This window comes from Eretmochelys imbricata, unplaced genomic scaffold (genome assembly GCF_965152235.1).
Source record: "Eretmochelys imbricata isolate rEreImb1 unplaced genomic scaffold, rEreImb1.hap1 Scaffold_44, whole genome shotgun sequence".
Taxonomy (NCBI): Eukaryota; Metazoa; Chordata; order Testudines; family Cheloniidae; genus Eretmochelys; species Eretmochelys imbricata.
The window spans coordinates 13,872-30,570 of NW_027554356.1; the positions used below are offsets into that span (position 1 = coordinate 13,872).

At 53.5% G+C, this 16,699-nt stretch overlaps 1 protein-coding gene across 1 annotated transcript; it reads left to right on the top strand.

The window, feature by feature from the left end:
- The first annotated feature begins 371 nt into the window (after positions 1 to 371).
- YBX2 (Y-box binding protein 2) lies at positions 372 to 11,887 on the top strand. The gene is made up of 8 exons (XM_077806988.1): positions 372 to 513; positions 2,185 to 2,248; positions 5,296 to 5,329; positions 6,004 to 6,093; positions 6,204 to 6,506; positions 6,717 to 6,829; positions 9,391 to 9,565; positions 11,681 to 11,887. The coding sequence occupies exons 1-8, from the start codon at positions 372 to 374 to the stop codon at positions 11,885 to 11,887; spliced, it is 1,128 nt and encodes a 375-aa protein (XP_077663114.1).
- The last annotated feature ends 4,812 nt before the right edge of the window (positions 11,888 to 16,699 follow it).

The window sequence follows — 16,699 nt, forward strand, 5'->3', positions numbered from 1 at the left end:
CCGATTATATGCAAATAGCCTCATCAGTATGCAAATATATGCCGGCCCGAGCCGCTGGGCGCCTCCCCCCACGCCCCGCGCTCGGGCCAGCGTCGCACCTCCTGGCCCCACGTGGGCCGGCAGGCGGCGTGCGCGGCCCGCCGCACAACGGCCGGGGACGAACCCCGCGGGCCAATGGGAGCGCGGGGGTGGGCGAGGCCCAATCGGGGCCGGGCGCGAGGGCGCGGCGCGCGGGCGGGGATAAAAGCCGGGCCGCCGATTGGGCGGCGCGCGCGCGCGGGGCGGTTGCCGATTGGGCGGCGCGAGGCAGCGGCAGGGCGGGGCCGGCGGCGCGAGGCGGCGGCGGCGGCGGCTGAGGAGCGGCGGCGGGGATGCTGAGTGAGGCGGAGAGCGGGGCCGGCGCCGGCGCCGGGGAGAGCCCCGCGGGGGAGCCGGCCAAGCCCGGCCCGGGCGGGGCCGCCCCGGGCCCCGCGCCCGCCCCGGCCCGCGGCCAGGCGGCCAAGCGCGTCCTGGGTGAGACGGAGGGGCGGGGCCTCGAGGGCGGGGCGGCTGTTGAGGGGGGCGGGGCCTCGAGGCGGGGGCGGGGCCGGGCGCCTTGCGGGAGGTGAGGAGAAGGGGCGGGGCCTTGGGCCGGGCGCGTGCTGGGCCAGGAGCGGGGCCAAGCGTGTCCTTAGGGGCGGGGCTTGGGAGGGGAGGGGCCAAGTGTGTCCTGAGGGAGAAGTGGGGGCCGCTGGGACAGTGGGCAGGGCCAAGTGTGTCCTCGGGGAGAGGAGGGGGCTGGGGTAGTGGGTGGGGCCAAGAGTGCCTCGGGGTGGGGCTTGGGGAGGGGTGGGGCCACACATGTCCTAAGGGCGGGGCCAAGCACACCCTGAGGCAGAGGAGGGGGCTGGGATAGTGGGTGGGCCCAAGCGTGTCCTGGGGGTGGGGCTTGCCGAGGGGAGGGGCCAAGTGTCTCCTTAGGGGAGCTGGGATAGTGGGCAGGGCCAAGTGTGTCCTGGGGCAGGCTTGGGGTGGGGCCAAGTGTGTACTCAGGGAGAGGAGGGGGCTGGGATAGTGGGTGGGGCCAAGTGTGTTTTGGGGTGGGGTTTGGGGGCAGGTTTGGGGCCAAGTGCTGTCCAGGGGTGGGGTATTGGGTGGTGTCCTTTGGGTGGGGCCAATTGCTGCCCAAAGGAGGGGAAAGGATGGGGGGGTGTAATGGGGAGGTCAAGTGTGTCCTGGGGGAGGTGGAGCCAAGTGCATCTAAGGGGAGGGTGGGGCCCAGTGGGTGGGGCCAAGCATGTCCTAGGGGGAGTAGGTGGTGTGCATCATTGGCTCTTAAGGGAGGGGTTAAACCAAGCTGGAGCAGCAGGGGGTGGTGTGGAGCCCACTACATTGGGGGCGGGGTTAAACGGATTCCAAATCAGGTGAGGTGGGGCTAAGCAGTTCTTCAGTTGAGTAGAGAGGGTGTGGGTTGTGACGAAATCCATCCTGGGCATGAGGTGGAGGTGGCCTAGCTGAGAGCTGAGGGGAATCTGAAGAGTGGGTTGGAACCCGCGTAGTGGGTGGAACCAAGTGGTGGGGGGGCAGGGGGGAGAGGCCAAAGTTGAGAAAAGGGGCACCTGGGGGTCATGTAAAGGCAAGCTGGGACCTGAAGGTGTTGGAGACAGGTGTCTGAGTGGGGAGGGAGGGAGGGAATTCTAGGGGACTGGGTGAAAATTGAGGGAGCCTGCAGGGCGGGATGATTGTGTGTGTATGAGGGTGTGGCTGCGAGAGGGATGGGGGGGCACATTGTTTCCTCTCCATACAGATTATCTTTGAGGGGAGCTGGAAGGGGGATGGTTTGTGGGAGGAAGCTTCTAGCATTAGGGAAGGGGTGGTGGGATCAGGGGGGATGGGTTGTGTGAATGAAGAGGGGAAAGATCGTGGGCTGATCAGTGGTCCTGCCTGGCCTCGTAATCGGAGCCTATGAACTTGGCGGGCCATGGGGCAGGAAGAGATGTGAAGGGGAGGAGGGCGTGGGGTGTGTATTGGGAAGGCTGGCCCTGTTCCGGGGGGAGTAGTGTGGGGCCTCTGCCTTGGGGCTGGAGTGCCCCAGATTTTTAGAGCTTATACAGAGGTGCTTCCCTGCCTGCCCAGTCGGAAGGGCTGCCTGCCGGTGACTGACCTGTAACCTCTCAACTTTCTTCCCTGGGAAACCACCTGCAGCAACCCAGGTGCTGGGCACAGTTAAGTGGTTCAATGTTCGCAACGGCTATGGATTTATTAACAGGTGAGCTCTCCACCCCCTGCTTAGACTGTTGGGACTCGTCAGGGCTGAGGCTGGGGTCCTCACACTCTGGAAGCTGGCAGGGAGAAGACTCTGTGGGTTGGGGATCAGACTTTCTCAAGCAGAGCTGAACTGTGAGAAGTCTCTTTGAATGAACAACCCACAGAGCTTAGGAGACACCTTGGGAGGTGCTTAGAGGTAAAAACCTCTCACTGTAAGTCCTACTTTGGTGGTCGTCTGACATGCTCCAGAGACACATCTCTCTGCCCTGCCCTGCAGGTTGTGCCTGGAAGCTGGGCAGAAGCGGTGCCCAGTAAGAATTGCTTCCCACCACAGTAAATACCACCTGTCCCCTCTGATGTGTGAACCAATCTTCTGAGGAACAATACTTAATTGGAACTGGGGGTCAGCTGTTTTAAATTAACCTGTGTGTACTGAATAATTAAACTAAAACTGAAATAGACCCAGTTTCAACCAACCAGTGGCCAGACAGCCTCTTGTGGGGAAAAACTAGCCCCTTACATTAACCAGGTGGGTCCCATAGTCTGGACCTTAGAGGCAGGCTGGAGAGTGATTAACTCACTATGCTTTGATTGGTTTCAGAGTAGCAGCTGTGTTAGTCTGTATCTGCAAAAAGAAAAGGAGGCCTAGTGGCACCTTAGACTAACCAATTTATTTGAGCATAAGCTTTTGTGAGCTACAGCTCACTTTCACCCCTTTGAAAATCCTCTTTGACCAGGGGGAGTTCTTTTCACAGGCAAGTAAAATGCAGTTATCCTAGAGGGTGGATAAGACATAACTGCTGGGTTAATACATTTTAATGTCTAGCGCTGCCTTTTAAAATGGTCAGCGCTTTGACTTGGTTTGAACAGAATTTGTGTTAAGACCCAAAAGGCTTTTAAAAGCATCTTCCACTAGGAATCCAGGTTTTTCATTGTGTTTTTTTCCTAAGTGACTAAAGAATTAATAAAAAGAAAAGGACTCCTTTTCTTTTTGCGAATACAGACTAACACGGCTGTTACTCTGAAACCTAAAGAATTAATCAAACTGAAGTCGCTTCCTTGGTGTCGATGAAAATTTAAGCAATAGGATTAGCACTCAATGTTTAAACAAGTTATCTTGGGAGGGGAAACTCCATGGCTAAAGGCGATGGGCTCTCTGACAGCCCTGAGATCCTAATGCGGTCCTCCACAGAGGTATCAGCGAAGATGAGCCTTGGTAGCCGCAATGCTATTTCTTCCTTTGCTGACTGTCAGAGGTTCCAAAAGGATGCTGGCAGATAACTTGGGAGCTCTGTGTCTTGCACCGAACTGAATGACAACCAGTGTTAGCACCTCATGGAAATACTGGGGGCGGGGCAGTTTCACCTCGTGGCTAATATTCTGCTGCTTGAAGAATGGGTTTTCTTCAATTGCTTAAAAGGTCTTGATTTGATCCCTGACCTAAAAAGATTCTGTGTTAACATGCCACAAGTTGCAGTATCACAACTGGGCTAGACCCCTCTCTGACCGTGGCAAATTGCCTTTGTAGACAGATCCTGACTGGCATCAGTATGACCACCCACCCCCCGAGCTGAGGATTTCGGCCTCAGTTTCTGCTGGGGTGTATAATAAGTGGGGTGCGAGGTTTAAGCACTCGGCCAAGTTGTAATTGAATACTTCTGTCTCTCATCGCTCTCGTTGCCTGAGACGCAATGCCCTCTGCTGGAGGTTTGGGCTCTCTGAACTCCTGCTGCTGCCAGGATCTGCCGCCCTCAGCCTGGGCAGTTGCCTCAAACTTGCAAGAGCTGTGCCACCCCGTGGCATGACATTTTTCACAGCCCTGAGCTGGATTGACCTACGTTTTAGGTGTAAACCAGACCTAACAGAGGGACCTAGACAAATTGAAGGATTGGGCCAAAAGAAATCGGATGAGGTTCAATAAGGATAAGTGCAGGGTCCTGCACTTAGGACGGAAGAACCCAATGCACCGCTACAGACTAGGGACCGAATGGCTCGGCAGCAGTTCTGCAGAAAAGGACCTAGGGGTGACAGTGGATGAGAAGCTGGATATGAGTCAGCAGGGTGCCCTTGTTGCCAAGAAGGCCAATGGCATTTTGGGATGTATAAGTAGGGGCATAGCGAGCAGATCGAGGGACGTGATCGTTCCCCTCTATTTGACACTGGTGAGGCCTCATCTGGAGTACTGTGTACAGTTTTGGGCCCCACACTACAGGAAGGATGTGGATAAATTGGAGAGTCCAGCGAAGGGCAACAAAAATGATTAGGGGTCTGGAACACATGACTTATGAGGAGAGGCTGAGGGAACTGGGATTGTTTAGTCTGCAGAAGAGAAGAATGAGGGGGGATTTGATAGCTGCTTTCAACTACCTGAGAGGTGGTTCCAGAGAGGATGGTTCTAGACTATTCTCAGTGGTAGAAGAGGGCAAGACAAGGAGTAATGGTCTCAAGTTGCAGTGGGGGAGGTTTAGGTTGGATATGAGGAAAAACTTTTTCACTAGGAGGGTGGTCAAACACTGGAATGCGTTACCTAGGGAGGTGGTAGAATCTCCTTCCTTAGAAGTTTTTAAGGTCAGGCTTGACAAAGCCCTGGCTGGGATGATTTAATTGGGGATTGGCCCTGCTTTGAGCAGGGGGTTGGGCTAGATGACCTCCTGAGGTCCCTTCCAACCCTGATATTCTATGATTCTAAGAGATTGAGACCTTTTAAGGATCCATCGTGGTGCTGTCTCGGCCTTACTGCTAAAGACCCAAGGCTGCACCTGGGAACACTGGAGGCTTTGACAGATGCTGTCTAATACTGTAAATTCACACCCAATCTGTTCCCTGCTCTAAAGTGCTGAAGCAAGGCACTAGGAGAGTATGGGGATAGGAAGAGGAGGGCGGAGCGGGGGAAGCCTGGCAGCTGAAATCTTAAAGCACAGGGATGGTGGGCATTAAACGAGGGAGAGGCAGGATTATGCAGGGCCTTGTCTGGTGATTTGTGTATGGGCCACGTCTCCGTGCCAGGCATGGAGCCGTGATCCCTCAGAACTCTCTCCATCCCTGCAGGAATGACACCAAGGAGGATGTGTTTGTGCACCAGGTAAGACCTTGGTCAGTTTCAGTAAGTGGTTCTCATAAGTTTCAGGAATTGTTTGGCATCTGGCATGCCAGACATCTACCAGGCCTTCCCCATGCCCTCCGCTGAGCACAGCTGTCTCCCAGGCTCTCATTCTGTTCCCGGGCATGCTCTTTGAGAAGCAGCATTTGCCGGTAGCACATGGGGATAATGGGGCTCCACCTCTCCGATCAGAGGTGAGGAGTAAATTATAACCCCTGAGCGGCTTGTGAGCCTGTGGATCTCTGAGATAGCTGGTGCCCAGCAGCTGCAATTCTGTCCTGCCAGGGTTGAGGGAGTTCGGGGCGAGGGGGCGGAACTGGGGTAGTGCCCTTGGTTTCCAGGTGGGCAATGACCCTTTTGGCCACTCAGTTTTGGCGGGACTCGATCCAGTTTCTAGCACCATGGGGCAAGCAACAGCTTGGCCCTGACTCTGAGCGTGGAGAGGCCCAGCACGCAGGTGGCCCCCTTGTTCCTGGATTGGGTTGCCCTCCACTTGAAGAGCTGAGGTGGGAGGAGCAGTTGCTTCTCATCTGCCTCAGGGACCATGGGAAGTAGCTTCAAATTCAAAATCTCCTGGGGCAAGCTGACACCTCCTCCCCCCACACACACACCCACACACCCACCTAGCCCCATCTCGTCTCTCCTGCTGCCCCCAGACAGCCATCAAGAGGAACAACCCTCGGAAGTTCCTGCGCAGCGTCGGCGACGGGGAGACAGTGGAGTTCGATGTTGTGGAAGGAGAGAAGGTGAGGCGGAGCACAGGGAGGCCAGGCCGATGCCAGCTCCCCTGCATGCAAGGATTGGGGCAGGGGTCTGTTTCCCCTTCTCAGGGCTTGTCTCCTCACATCTGCTGCAGGGCGCCGAGGCGGCCAACGTCACCGGCCCGGGTGGCGTGCCGGTGAAAGGCAGCCGCTACGCCCCCAACCGCCGGCGCTTCCGCAGATTCATCCCCAGGCCCCGGCAGGCCCAGCTGCCACCGCAGGATGCCACCAGAGTGGAAGGGGCTGCTGAGCCGGTCAGCGAGGGGGAGAGAGCTGATGATACCATGCAGCAGCAGCAGCAGCAGCCCCGCAGGAGGCGTCCTCCGCCGTTCTTCTTCCGCCGGAGATTCGTGCGTGGGCCCCGGCCTCCGATCCAGCAGCAAGCCCAGCTGGCCCAGGTGAGGCCTGGGCATGGTAAGGGGGAAGTGGCCTGGTCTCTGCTAGCTGATCCCAGGCTCTATGGGATAGTATTTGGGCCTGTAAGACGGCAGAGTTCATGTTGGGGTTCCTGGACACCAGCACAGTTCATCTACCTTCTTAGAGGCTGATCTAGTGTAGAGGAGAGCTAGTGTTACAAGATCATGTGATCAGAGTTGTGTTTGCCATAGGGCACGGAAGGCGCAGAACCTAAAGATGCCACCCAGCCAGAGGGAGACCAGCAACCGCCAGTCCAGGCTGGGGAGAGAGCACCAGCCCCTCGCTTCCGGCCCAGATACCGCAGGTAAGTGTGAAGACGCCAGCTTCTTCTGGCTAGTGGGATGTCCCCCGCAGGGCAGGAGTGTGGATGGGAGAGATTGCCTTGGTGCTGAATGCATGGAGGGCTCCCTCACTGGCTTGCTGTGCAGTTGGTCCCTTCCCCACTGTGGTGGCACTGGAAGCTGCCTGTGACCTGATTTTGTTCTGAGGTCTCAACTGGGCCAGTCTCCCATCCGGCTCTAAAACAGGCCTGTGCAATCAGTCTGCCTCCTAAATTAAGGGTGGGGGTTGTCAAAGGTGGGACTTGAACACCCTGTTTCCGCTGGGGGTTAAGGATCAAAATCTCACCCTGAATCTCTGCCCCAGTGAGGACACTGAAGCCTTTCTTTGTGAGGCCACCGTAAACACAGGAGTAGCATTATTGCTGGCCTGAGGTACGGGAGCAAAAAAGCCCGGCTTAAGTAAGTGTGTGTGTTCGGGTCAGAAACTGTGTATACCTCGAAGGGAGCCATTCTATGCTGCCTCCCAGTGTTCCCTTCAGACGCCGGCAAACGGCGCTTCCACCCAGTTACTGTCCACTTCCACGCTCTCCTAGCAGGAGATCCTCCTAGAAGAGTTCATCAAAGCTTGATTCCTGCCTTCGTGCAGCTGAAAGCAGCAAGGCCTGCCCTGAGGCTGGCTCAGGAGAAAAGCGGCTTAGAATATCAATGGATGGGATGGAAAATGGTAACAGGAAATTGTCTAGCCTGCCAGGGCTAGAGTGGGATTAGCAGATGAGTATCCGCAAGCTTTCCAAGCAGTGATCTGGGACCAGCTATCTGAAAGCTGGATCTCCCATCCTGCGTGTAGCTGCTGTTTGAACACTGGGAACTGAGGTTTGCCCTGATGCACCAAAACAACTGTCTCTTGGAAGCTGTGGGTTAAATTTGGCTCTTCATAATGGAAGGTGGGCCAGATATCTCCCCCTTTTTCAGGGAGTAATAGCCAAAGCTGCACTGGAAAAGAAAGAGACCTCTAAACTGTTGGAAGTAATTCCCGTGAGTGCCCTCCCCCACTAATCGCAAGACCAGTCATTGGCCTAGCCATGGAGGCATCAATACCAGTGTAACTGGTGTGGGATCTTAATGCCAGAGCAGAACGTACCCTACTGGTTGTATCTGGGTGCCTTCTAGGGAATAGGGGTTTCCCAACAGCACTAGGCCTTTGTCTTCACTGCGGATAAGATCCTAGCACTGGCAGTCTTCACATTGATGTAGCTTTTGGGGAGTTGCCTTGTTTAGCACCACACCCTACCTGTGTAGGGCTTCTACTAGGATATAAGTTTTGATTGGGGTGTGACTTTGCTCTAAAGGTGCCTAGACTTGCCTAGCTTACTCCCCTATACACTGGTATAGCTATTCCCAGAGGGAAGTACCTTTATACCAATATAACTGCATCCAGACTAGGAGGGTTGTACTACTTTGTTATAGTTAGTGGCACAACTTGTGTCAACAAGGCCTGAGACTAGGCACCCTGCCAGTTAACCCCCCTAGATTGTGTGGGTGGCTGAAACCTTAGGTCTAGATGAGCAGTGTGTGAACTGAATGAATTCCAGGTGGCTGAGACTTGCTCGAATCAGGATAAGAACTGGTCAGAAAAGGACTCCACTGAACATTTGGTATCTTCAGTGAGGGAAAACCAAAATGTTTCAATTCTGAAATGCTGCCATGGTGCATCATGAGAACCGTAGTTTTGGTGCCTCACACACCTGTTCTGGTCAGACTACAACTCCCATGATGCACCCTGGTCATGTCTGTGAGGCAAGGCAATGCATCATGGGAGATGGACTTCAGCCAGGGAGCCCAGACCATAGGGAATTGGGAGCGTGAGGCACCCAAACAACTCCCATGATGCAACATGGTCTTGCTTCTTGCTGAGGCAAGACAATGCAGCATGGAAGATGGAGTTCAATCAAGAGGCCTGGACCATCTCTTCTCCCATGATGCATTGCCTCACCAAGAAGCAAGACCATGGCACATCATGGGAGTTGTAGTTTGGGAGCCTCATGCTCCTGTTCAGACTACAGTACCCGTGATGCACCATGGTCTTGCTTTTTGAAAAGGCAGCGCATTATGGGAGATGTAGTTCAGCCAAGGAGTCAGACCATAGAGGGGAATGGACACATGAGGCAGCCAAACTACAATTCCCACGAGGCACAGCAGTGACATTTCAGAATTGAAATATTCTGGAACTGGAAACTCTTTGGCTTCTGAGAGTCATTTTCCAGGGAAACATATCCCTTTTTTGTCATACCTTCGTTTAATCAAAACCACATTTTCCATCAGCAGTTTCAATGAGAAATTTTCAGCCAGGACACCTGGGTTCTGTTCCCAGCTCTGGGCAAGCTGCTGCTCCACGGAGACAATGGAAGTCTGGCTAATTCAGAAGGTTTAGGCTGCCCATCACACTTTCACATTCCCGGCATGGAGTAGTGGTGTTAGTAAAAGGTTCTCTGGGAGCCTGATCAAACCAGGTTAGACTTCCTAGCCCTACAGAGGCCTGCTTGTAACCTTCTTCCGTCCCCCGTCTCCCCCACACCCGATCCAGACCCTTCCGCCCCCGCCCACCACAACAACCCACCACTGAAGGAGGCGACGGTGAGACCAAAGTGGTGCCAGCCCCAGCAGACGGCATCCGTCCCGAACCCCAGCGCCAGCGTAACCGGCCCTTCTTCCAGCGCAGACGGCAGCAAACTGCTGGCACCCGGCCGGCAGCGGCAGAGGTGAGAGCTGGGGTGGGCAATTCCCTGGTGGCTGGCGCTCTGTTCCTAAAGCCGTGGCCACTCGACTCCTTTCTCAGACAGGCTCACGGCAACTGATGGGTGGGGGTGTGTGCCATATGGGGGAGTAGTGGGTTGAGTGGCCCTGCAGTGCATTTTGGGATAGCCATTAGAGGAGGCAGTAAACCAGGGGGGCCCAGAACTTATCCCACAGATTTTAGTTGCTCAGCGGTTCTCTCTCAACTGCTGTAAGCTGTAATGGAAGTTCTCCATGTATCTGGGGTAGGGGGCCTATAACCCTAAGCTTAATGGGAATGAGCTGTTTGGGAGTTTTTCTGAGAGGGATGATTTCCCAATGGTTAGGACACCATCCTGAGACTTGGAAGACCTAAGTTCAAATCCTACTGTGCTCAACTTTGTGTGACCTTGAGCATGTCACTTAGCTTCTCTGTGTCAGTTTCCCTAATGGAGATTGTAGCACTGGCCTGACCTCATGGGGTGGCATTTCCTCTCACACCTTTAAAATAGTGAAGCACTTAAATGCCCCCCATATCCGTAAGCCAGAGAAGTATATGAGATAGATGAAGGACCTAGTGACGTTTGAACCCCCAGTGTTAAAATGCAAAGGCTTAGATCCCGGCTCTTTGCGCTAACGGCAGTCTTAAACGTGGGTATTTTAGTGTAGCCAATAAGACTGGCACTAAACCGGCCCCTCCCACCGAGTCAGACGTGGCTCAGGGTTTCTGGCGGTCCAGGGCACTCGGGACTCTGGTTTGGGGAAGGATGGGGGGTGGAAAGGGGAAAATTCTGACCTCCCTGCAGCCACAGAATGCTGCCCAGCAACTTCTGCGTCAAGCCCAATAACTTCCGCTTGAGCTAGAGCAGATCTGAGGTCCGTGATTGAAAGACTCCAGTGATGGAGAATCGTCCACGCCCTTCTCGTGCACTAAGCCGCAATGGCTTTACAGCCCTGGCAGGACAATGCTGCAATGCAAATGAAGGGAACAGGCTGCCAGAGACTTTCCAGTAGTCTGCAGCCCCCACCCGTTGGGCTGTGACCTTATCAGATCAAGGAAGTGAACACAAGGTTGGGCCTGTGCTCCTGCGTTGGCCCTGTGTTTCAGGGCGCAGCATGGGTGACTCGGTAGGTGGGGCTCTCCCCTGAGTCAGCGCTGACAACGCCCTAGCTCAGGGCGCTCTGAAGCGCCTGCTTTCACCTGACTTAGATTTCTAAGGCCGGAAGGGATCATCTTTCTGACTTGGTATATCGATCACAAGTCATTAAACTTCAGCCTGTACTGAGCCTAGTAACTTGGGCTGGACTACAGCGTCTCCCAGAAAGGCCAGCGCGTCAGGATCTGAAGCCGCTGAGAGACAGAGAATGCTGCATTTCCCTTTGGGAGTTGGATTCAGTAGCTACTTCCCCACACTGGATGCTTTATTTTCCATAGCAATTTTGTCTGGCTTTAATGTCCAGCCCCTTAGTACCTGGCACTTTCTCCCCAAGCAAGTAGCACGTCCCTAATCAAGTCATCTCTTGATAGCACTGTGACAAAATTAAAGTCGACCTAACTTACATCCTCATAAAGCCTCTGCAGTAATTACGTTGCTCGTGCGGGTCTAAGCTTTGCCCCTCATGTTGGGGCATGTCCTCCGCAGGGGAGCTTGTATCAGTTTCTCCTGGCAATGTGTTCTGCATAGACTTAACTACATCGGCCTTAACTAGACACTGCTCGTGGAGGTGGAGTTACGTTGGCTGGAGAAATATTAGAGGTTTCAGAGTAGCAGCTGTGTTGGTCTGTATTCGCAAAATGAAAAGGAGGACTTGTGGCACCTTTGAGACCAACAAATTTGTTTGAGCATAAGCTTTCGTGACGTGAGCTGCCTTGTGTTGACCTAACTCCGTAGTTGACGATTACACCCCACAGAACAGCAGGGGGCGCTAGCCCCATGTTCCAACCAGAGCAGTTACATTCTGCCTCCCTGAACTCCCAGGTCAGTTTCACATGGCACAGCAGCAGCTGGTCTTGGCTGGCTCAGGGAGGCCTACTGGCAGCAAGGTGCTGTCCAGACGAGAAGCACTCGTGAATGAAATGCCGTATGATCTCTCCACCCTAGCCCACGGTTACCGCCTCCAAAGACCAGCCTGCTCTGAGCTCCCCCGCTGGTGGGGACACCCCTGCTGCCAGCACCCCAGCCACCACTCAGGAACCAGCAGTGGAAGCCAGCAAACCTGCTGCCCCTGCTCCGGAGGGTCCCTCCCAGCCACTGCCTGAGATCCAGCGGCAGCTTGTGGATGTAAGTGCCCGGGACTGGGGAGTATAACCTGGTGCCACAGTGTGGCAAAATCTAGCGCTGCCATGCGGCAGCTCTACAGAAACAAGTTCATTCTTGTGGGGCATTCTGATGGCTCCCCTCTCTCTGGGAGCAGCTCCTGGCAGTTGGCACTTCCTGGATCCACCTGATGTGTGTGTACAGCGGGCGTGGTGCCCCCTGGCTGTAGGGTGTGGTTGGAGCTAGAAGAATGAGAGGAGAGCGCTAGTCAGGACTTGCAAATCAGGTTTCACCTAGTGCCAACCATCCTGGCACAGTGCCCCTAGGCAATGGCAAGCCCCATGAGTAATTAGCCAGAGTCTGCAATGTTAAGACAGGAGATCATGGCTGGGTGGTGGCACCCCTCCTGCTGGCCCACAGCCCCTCTAAAGTACCCTAGGCAGCCACCAGCAGATGGCAGCTTATCCTTGAGCCTCCTGCAGTAGGCTCACATTGCCATGGGGTGGGCTCTGGACCATCAAATGTGGCACCATAGTGGGCAATCTGGCCTCCTGTGTGCCCTGAAATCAGCCCCTTGCCTGCGGTGCTGGAGCTTTTTCTCCCTGTCCCCACCCCAATGCCAGCGGCAGCTCATTGGCCACCCCCCGGAAGCAGGAAGGCCTGGCGGGGTAGTCACTAACCTGGGGTCTCTCTCTCCAGACTTCGACGCCCGAGCCCAGGGGGGACCCCACTCCAGCCCTGCTGGTATAATGACCCTGCACACAGTGAGGGGATGCAGAGATCTGCCAGCTGGTAAGGACTTGGCGAGGTAGGGGACAGTGTTGCGTGCCAATGGCTTGATCCGGAAAGACTGGCATGACAGGGTGAGCAGATCTCTTTTGCTAGCTAATGATCCAGCCCTTGTCACTTGGTGGCCAGCTGGTAGCTCAGCCAACCTGTAGATCTGATCAGGTACAGATTTGGGTTGATCACTAGTGTATCCGATCTGGCCTCGCCCAATCAGAGTGGAACAAACCTTAAGTTTGGCTCATTCTTCAACTGAGTGTTGGGGTCTTTTCCCCCATAGGGGCTTCGGTTTCAGAGTCTGACCACCTTTCCTCTCTCCTGTAGGTGTCCATCTTGCCCGTATCCCCAAGTTACCTCATACTGCACAGAGACCCCAAACTCCACCCGGTCCCCCCTCTCTTCGCTGCTGATCGAAGCCAAGAATGTGAACCCCGAGGGGGGACAGAACACACAATCTTTAAGTTTAAAAAAAAAGACTTTTTGAGGGGCTAGTCTCCCCCCTCCCACAGCTTCCTCAGTTCAAAGGGAAACTGGCTGTTGAAACTTGAGTTAATTCCCTCCCTTCCCCCCTGATTTTTTTGAAGAGCACTTTTTGCGAACGTTGTGTGCAGTTTGGGTGTCAGTAAAGGAATTTGCACAGACTCCTGATGTTGCTGGGTCTTTCCTGCCCTACTAAGGGGGCAAATGAGCTGCGTTTGTCACAGCCGTGGGTCCACCTCTTGCTTCCCTAGTCTGTGGATTGAGGTGGGACTCCTGGGTTCATCCCTGGCTCTGGGAGGAGTCTCTCTAGGCTGAAGATTGGGGCCTAGGGGGTTAGAGCAGGTGGCCTGGCTGTCTTACTAGCTGATCTTTTACAAGTTCCAGGTGGCCATAACATTCCTCTCAATTGGAAGTGCTGTGAGCCTTACACACACATTCACACCCAAGTGCTGAGCACCCAGAATGTCTGTTGACCAGTTGCGGGTGCTCATCATCTTTCACATGTCTTCAGTTTGGCCTGTGATTATGGATGCCTTTCTCCAAATATTGGCCTCCATGTCTCTGTGCCTCAGTTTCCCCACCTGTGTCAAGCTAACTCTCCCTCTCAAGGTGCTCTGATACCCCCTACAAACTGCTGGAGAGCAGCATGTGTTCGAGAATCCAAAGGAACCCTGTATCCTCCTTCTGTGGATGGTAAGAGGTCCCCCACTGTCTGGCCAGCATGCTGTGTACCCTTAGTGTGGGGAGGGGGTACCACTTTTCCCTGAGCTCTCAGGGGTCTAAATTAATCTTAACCACAGTAGACAGTCCTGATACAAGCTGTCTTCTCACAGGGGTCACCAGGACTCCTAATAGCTCCCAGGCCAGGCTGGGTTTGAACTGGCAACCTAAACAGGAGGTGGTCTCAGACTTAAGACCCCTACTTGACCCATTTAAACAAGCTGATCTCTGGTGATGCAGGGCGGTCGCAGACAGCATGGTTTTTAATAGCACGGAGCAATTTTCATGACAAAAGTCTTGCTTGAAAAGACAGCTCAGTCCTTGTTTGGGTGAGCGAGATTCAGCAAGAGACACCACTTGGGCAGGCGTCCAGGCAGGCATCTGCCAATGTGATACACAAGCCAAGAGAAATTCTCGTGCTCCGACACAGGGCCTAGAGTTGAATCTAATGCTTGTGCAGCCTAGTGCCTTTTCACGTTGATTTCTCACTGAAATACAGATGAGACTTAATTAAAGCTGATGAGAAAGTTTTCCCATCCCTCTAAGTTCAGAAACTTTTATCACCCTAAATCAGATTGTTCCCCCATCTCAAATTTTCAGTCTTAGCTCAATAAACCTTTTTACTTTCCCTCCCCATGTGATGAGCTTAAATTTCAAAATACTGTAGATTCTCCAATTTTACAAACTAACTGGTGATTGTGGCCTTGAGCAACATTAATAAAACTGAATATCTCAAATGCCAGCATCTGTACAATACATAAATTGCAATACCAGGCCATGCATTGCTGCTTTCTGGTCCCTCAAATCACTGGAGAGCAGTTTCCAAGCCATCCAATTCTAGTGGAGAGGTCTACTTGAATTAGTGACGGTTTCTGGTGGGCGAAAGGCCTGGGGTAACTGCTTGTCCATAACAATGGTGTTGAAAAGATGCTGGTTTCAAGGGACTTAAATCCTTGATTTGATCATTTCAGAAACGTCTCTACCAAGCATTTTGACAAGGGCCGGCCTTGTCTTTTTATTTTCAAAGGGAGGCAATTTTGCCAAACCCAGCCCTGGTTCATGAACAGTCTTGTCAAATATTTGGTGCAATTCCTACCCTGCTTTGTCTTAATACATGTAGGCAGCAGACACAATGAGCAGTGTGCAAATTTCAGCCACCATGCAGTTCTGATCCTATTGCCCACAAGTTTTACCGGCCACGCTAAACGGGTCTTGTTAGGCCAGTGCAAACCCCCTACAGTGGATGCATTCCTTCTGAGACGGGTGGGAGGAGTCAGTGCCCCCATAATAAAAATTAAAGCCAGGACAGATTTGCAGCCTGGTCTAAACTAAGTTTTACAAGTAAAACTGACTCTCTTGGCCCATCTTTGTGCATATCCACCCTCTGTTGTCCTGGTGCTAGTTGACAACCGCCTCCCCAGTGACGCAGGTCCTATTACTAGTGGAAAAATGCCAAAGTGCATGTGGGTATACTGTGTTAGCTGGACTGCTAAAAATAGGCATTCAGGCATGGTCCTTCAATGTCTCGGTCTGCATGACTTCAACACTTCTGCCCAGAGGTCACACTGACTGGAAACCCAGCCTTGGTTAAAATCATCGGTGGGTGTTTAACGAGTTTTAATTAAGCTGGTAGTGTGCCACTGTAAATGAAAGGTGGTGAGCAAGTGTTCTCCTTGGCCGCTGAGGGCAGAACAAGGAGAAAGAGACTTAGTTAGCAAGTGAAAAACTTTCTAACTCCAAGCACAGCTGAGGTGTGGAGCAGGGTACCCCAAGAGGAGATTGGGGTCGGGACAGCTGGATAATATCCCGGATGAACTAAGCTAAACCTTTTTGAATTAGGGTTAATACCTCTGGGTCACATTGTGGTAGAAATGCTACTGTTTCTATGCTAGGGTGAGATTGCGTAGATCCGCTTTAGCAGGAAAAGCAGATCTGTCTCAAGTGGATTTCTAAGGAAGTACGTGCAAATTCTTCCCACCACACCCGACCTTTCGAAGCTATGTCCTGGGGAGGAACACCTAAGAGTTCAGTCCACTAACTACCTGCTGTGGGAAACTCTGGCTCAGAGACCCCCGATCAGTGTAAAAAGGTGGATTAAACGAGTTTGAATGCTCCTTTCTTCCAACAGTTGGTGTTGATCCAATAAATATCACCCATTGTGGCTCTCAAGCATAGGCTAGGCCTTAGTAAAGTTTGCTGGGTTTCCTTTTATGATTGCCTAGGTATGGAATGCTGTCTGCTGCAGGTAGCGCAGGGTTGTTATTGTGACGAAGTGGGAATATTCTCCGTGTTCTCTCTGAATACTGGGTGGGTGCCTCAGTTTCCCCTATGCAGTTCTTACGTATCTAGGTGGCGGGACAGGGGTGCGTGATTGTTGCAGAGCCCTAGAGGGGAGGGGTGAGGCACTCTGCACAGAGAATGGCTGACCTCCTGGCAACTGGTGGCCTGGGCCCCTGCCCGGCAAAGTGCCAAGTGAAAGTGTTGGAGAACAAAGAGATCCGGTGGCCTCCTGGCCAGGGAAGAGACAAAGGCCAGAGGAGGGGCTGGAGGGAGTTTCAGTTTGGAACTGGCTGGGAAAATGGAGGGAGGCCCAGATCGGGGTCTGGGCTCCCTACCCCCCCAAGATGGACCTGACTGACAGGTCCTCGCTGAGGGGTCCTACAAGCTCTGTTTTGGCCTGTATTCCTATCATCTAATAAATCTTCTGGTTTACTGGCTGGCTGAGAGGCATGGTGAATTGCGGGAAGTGGGGGGTACAGGGCCCTGACTGCCCCACGCTCTGTGACAGTTATATGTGCCTAATTTTAAAATATCTTCACTTTCAGGGCGGGCCGATGGGGTTGGAAACACTTATGCACAGGGCCCTACCAAATTAAT